The 4,715-nt window shown below is 36.5% G+C and overlaps 2 protein-coding genes across 2 annotated transcripts; both read left to right on the top strand.

The window, feature by feature from the left end:
• The first annotated feature begins 303 nt into the window (after positions 1-303).
• On the top strand, positions 304-1,790 carry LOC104893936 (dof zinc finger protein DOF5.4). The gene has a single exon (XM_010680077.4). The coding sequence runs from the start codon at positions 518-520 to the stop codon at positions 1,571-1,573; it is 1,056 nt and encodes a 351-aa protein (XP_010678379.1). The 5' UTR covers positions 304-517; the 3' UTR covers positions 1,574-1,790.
• Positions 1,791-3,033: 1,243 nt separating this feature from the next.
• Positions 3,034-4,383, top strand: LOC125497700 (uncharacterized). Its single transcript, XM_048645360.2, has one exon. It carries the CDS (start codon positions 3,034-3,036, stop codon positions 4,381-4,383), a length of 1,350 nt encoding a protein of 449 aa, XP_048501317.2.
• Positions 4,384-4,715: the final 332 nt, after the last annotated feature.

Below are 4,715 nucleotides of genomic sequence, written 5' to 3'. Positions count from 1 at the left end.
GATTAAAAGGGACTAACTACATAAGACGACACAATTAATATATAAGTACATACGACAAGATAAAATAAATTTAGATAAGATAGGCAGATAACTTAAAATAAGATAAGCTCAAAAAACAGCTAAAATAAATTCAAATAAGATAATTTCATATTAAATAAAATAATTTCATACAAGTTAAAATAAGTTGAATGAAACATAACCTAAATGATACAAATGATAGTAAAAACATGGGATAAAAGATTTAGAATTAGCTTGTACGGTCCCAGTCCTAGTGCCACTCCCTCTACTCATACTCTACTCTTACTCCATCCATCAATCATCATTACTACCTCATCTTAACTGTTTTCACTCTCCTCCAATATCTCTCATTCACTACTCCTAACTCCTAACTCATGTGAAGAAAAAAACACACTCGTTTGACTATATCATCTCTATTTTCTCTTCTTTGAGAGGTTAATAATTCACCTAATTCTACAAATATCATCCTTATTATTATTATCTCTTTCTTTCCCCCCAAATGCAAGACGTGCAGCCAATCAACGGCGACGGAGTAGTCGGAGGTAGGGTGTTGCTAAAAAGACCAACCCAATTAGAGCAACTACAAACCTACCAAAATCAGTTCCCATTACAACCTCCACCACACCAACAGGCTTTGAAATGTCCGAGGTGTGACTCCTTAAACACCAAATTCTGTTACTACAACAACTACAATCTCTCTCAACCTCGCCACTTTTGCAAGAACTGTCGCCGTTACTGGACTAAAGGTGGCGTTCTTCGTAACGTACCTGTTGGTGGTGGCTGCCGCAAGTCCAAAAGATCATCAAAGAATAGTAAAGGTATTAACAGACAATCATCTTCTGCCTCTAGTCCTTCCGATAACGCCGCTACTAGTAATAATAATAAAACTGCGCGGGTTTCGCATTCGAGTAGCGAAAGCTCCTCCACTCCCCCCACCGTACGCGGTGGTTTGTTTCAGATTCCGGAAGTGGAGAATTCCGAGCTGTCGTCGGATATATTTTCTTCTGATGGGTTTATCAACCTAATCCCCCAAGACAATACTGCTGATAAATTTAACGGAACTGAAAATGGGTCTGGGCAATCCAATAACGACGACGAGAGTTCGGCGTACTTATTACAAGCTCAAAGGAGGTTCCATACTAATATTAACCATAACATTACTAATATTAGTAATGATAATAGTTGTTCTTCTGATGTTGCTGCTGCAGCGACGTCGTTTACTGAGTATATGCAGAATCAAGAGTGGGATATGGGGAAGATATGTGGGGTCCATCAAGATGAAGATAAAATTGGAGGTACTTCTTCTATTGATCTTGTAGATCAGACGGTTAGGATTGAAGATATTTTGCAGAACAGGGGAAGTAATGTGGGCCTTTCTACACTAGATTGGAATTTAACGGCTGGAAATAATCAAGGTTTCTTTGATCATGTACCTGATAATTCCACCGTTGATCATCATCAAAGTTACTGGAATGAGTCAATCACAGCCGCACATCATCATGATCATCAATGGTCTGATTCTACTACTAGTCACCTCCCTCTTTTTCTTCCTTAATTTTAATTTTTTTTATTAACATCTGAAAAAAAATTTACAATTATAAGGGGAAATTATATATAAGCAATTGTGCATGGATGTAAAATTTTTTTTTTTTACTACCAGCCTTTTCTTATTTTTCAAAACTCATTTGTTGGGTGTTTATTACTTATTAGGGTTGATTAATGGGTGTTTTTGTTTGTAGTATACTACTATTTATAATATATATATTAATTAATCTGGGTGTGCTATATGTATATTGTTGGCTAACCTAGGTTTTTAACTTTTGTTCATTTTTTTTTTCAATTTTTGGAATTTTGGACTGTTGGAGTATACTTCCTCCGTTTCTAAATAAGTGCAACATTTGCATAGTGTTTACTATTCACAGTTTAAATTTTAATTAGCTTTGGCGATTTACATTTTAGGAAAAACATAATCATGTGGGATCTTGTTAGATTCGTCTGAATGTGAATTTTTTTAATATCAACTTTTTATAATTTTTACTTATTGATAATTGAAGATATTAATGGTTAAAATAATGCATTGGCAAACGTGAAAACAAGGAGTGTTGCACTTATTTAGAAACGGAGGAAGTATATTTTATAATTGATTTTAATAATTTCAGCTCTTGAATGGATTCTAATGATGGTTTTTAATATATTTTGATGAAATGACTTGATAGTTTGTTCTCGAAGTGTGCTCATTTCTTGTTGCTGTCGTTAAGATTGTTATCCTACTTTTTACTACAAAAACATAATCTTGTAACATGATCTCCCACCAAGAATGATTGAAGATATTTATCATCCAATTTACATAATTATTCTGTCGTTATGTTTTTTTTATATTTCATATATATATATAATTTTATTTTTTTCGATATGATATTGTTTTTTATTAAAAGGTTGTTTGGTTCAACATAAAAGTTCATATTTTTAAAGAATTATTTTCCTCTTTAGGTGCAGTTCTTAGAAAATATATTGTTAAAGAGGTGTACATTCCTAGAGGGAATTATATTATGCTGCTGGTGTAGGGTAGCTAATATAGGACATATAACGTAGTAGTGTGGTCCTGATTCTATTTTGTTTTGCCAGCTTAATGTTGTTTGTCTGCTAGCTAAATGTCAGATTGTATATGTGTCTCACTGTGAGAGGACACTTGATTCCATGACCTAGGGATCCACAATGTGCTGCCTATATAAGGTCTCACATGTTTGTATGACGGCTAGGAAGAATGAATGAATGAGAAATCTGCTGACATTGAGAGAACAATTACTGTTTCATTGAAGCTCTCTAGTGACACTATGAATGTCATCATGGTATCAGAGCAAGGTTGTTGTGTTCTCTTCAAACGATGATTTCATTCTGTAAGTCCTTAGTATACATAAAGTCTGTGTCTTTAAAAACTTCAGCTTTATTTTATTCTGTGAGTTAAGGTGTGTGGTGAATCATCTATCTCTCATTAAGTTCTAAATATATAAAGAAATGGTGCCTGGAATAGATAGCTCAAATCCATTATACTTACATCCCTCAGATGGGAGTAGTTCCATAAATGTAGAAAAACTTCAGGGATCCATGAACTATAGATCCTGGAAGAGATCCCTGGAAATAGGTTTAGCCTCTAAGAGAAAACTGGGGTTTGTAACTGGAACTGTAAAACGTGATGCAACTGATAATGTTAAGCAAGAGGCTTGGGATACTTGCAATAGCATGGTGATATCTTGGATCATAGGAAATGTTAGTGAGTCTATTAAAAAATCTATTATGTTCCTGAATAGCTCATGTGAGATGTGGAAACAACTTGAAAAAAGATATGAAGTGACCAATGGGTCAAGAAAGTATAAGCTATGTAAACAGCTGTATGAAACCAAACAAGGTGAGAGGAGCATAACAGACTACTATACAGAAATGAGAGGTGTATGGGAAGAGCTTGAGTCACTAAACAGCTTGCCACCTATTACCACCATGACAAATGAAATCAATGCATTTGTCAAGGCCATGAATGAACAGCAAGAAGAACAAAGGTTGTTTCAATTGCTTAATGGGCTGGAGGAAGTGTATGCTGTTCAAAGAAGTCACCTTCTAATGATGAGTCCTCTGCCATCAGTAGATGTAGCATGTAGCTATCTTCATCAAGAAGAAAGCCAGAGAGAAGTTCTGAAGCCTGTGAAAGAAGAGATTGAGGCTATAGCTATGCTAAGCAAGAGTAGTGAAATGACCTGTGGAGAGTGTGGAAAAGTAGGACACACTAAAGAAAAATGCTGGAGAATGAGTAGATATCCAAGCAGACATCCTAGGTTTGGAAGAGAAGGAAAAGAAAAGGCAAGGGAGCCATGGAACATAGGCAGAGGAGGCAGATGGAATAGAGGTGGAAGGAGTAATAGGGGTGGAAGAAGTGCTGCTAATGTGAGAAGCAATATGGATAGCAGCTCAAATGCAGCAAGCAGTGCAAGCATCACACCACAACAGCTTGAGCAGCTGATGAGAATGTTGCCAACTCCTTCCAGGAATCATGGCTCAGACACTGAAGAGGAAATGGATTATAGTTATGCAGGTATGGTGAGCTGCAATTTAGCTGATTGTGTAAGATCTGAATGGATAATAGACTCAGGGGCCTCAGATCATATGACTGGGTCCCTGAGCATGATAAAGAATGCAACTCAGATGAAGGTAGAGCAGAACATAAACCTACCCACTGGTGAAACTACTATGATTACTCATAGTGGTGAAGCTGTGCTGAAATGTGAACTGAGACTCAAGAATATGCTTTACATTCCAACATTCAAGCACAACCTTCTATCTGTTCAGAAACTTGCAAGAGATGAAGATTGCTAAGTGGATTTCTTCTCTGAGTTCTGTATCATACATGGCAAGAAGAGCAAAAGAGTCCTGGGAGTAGGAAAGGCCATGCATGGACTGTACTATTTAATTGATAAACCACTGAGTGAAATAGTGGATGAATGGAAAAGAAGAGGTATGAAGGAGCAAGATATGCTGCAGAGAAGTGAAAAAAACCTTGCAATGAATGCAAGTGGAAGTGTGAAAGTGCCAGACACCATAATTGATGTCCCTAGGATCAGTGGGACCACATTGTGGCATTGGAGGCTGGGACATGCACCAGTAAGGAGAATCAGCAAGATCAAGGGTCTTGTAGGATTTAAAACTGA

Source organism: Beta vulgaris, chromosome 5, assembly GCF_026745355.1.
Source record: "Beta vulgaris subsp. vulgaris cultivar EL10 chromosome 5, EL10.2, whole genome shotgun sequence".
Taxonomy (NCBI): Eukaryota; Viridiplantae; Streptophyta; class Magnoliopsida; order Caryophyllales; family Amaranthaceae; genus Beta; species Beta vulgaris.
This window is presented reverse-complemented; position numbering and strand designations above follow the sequence as displayed.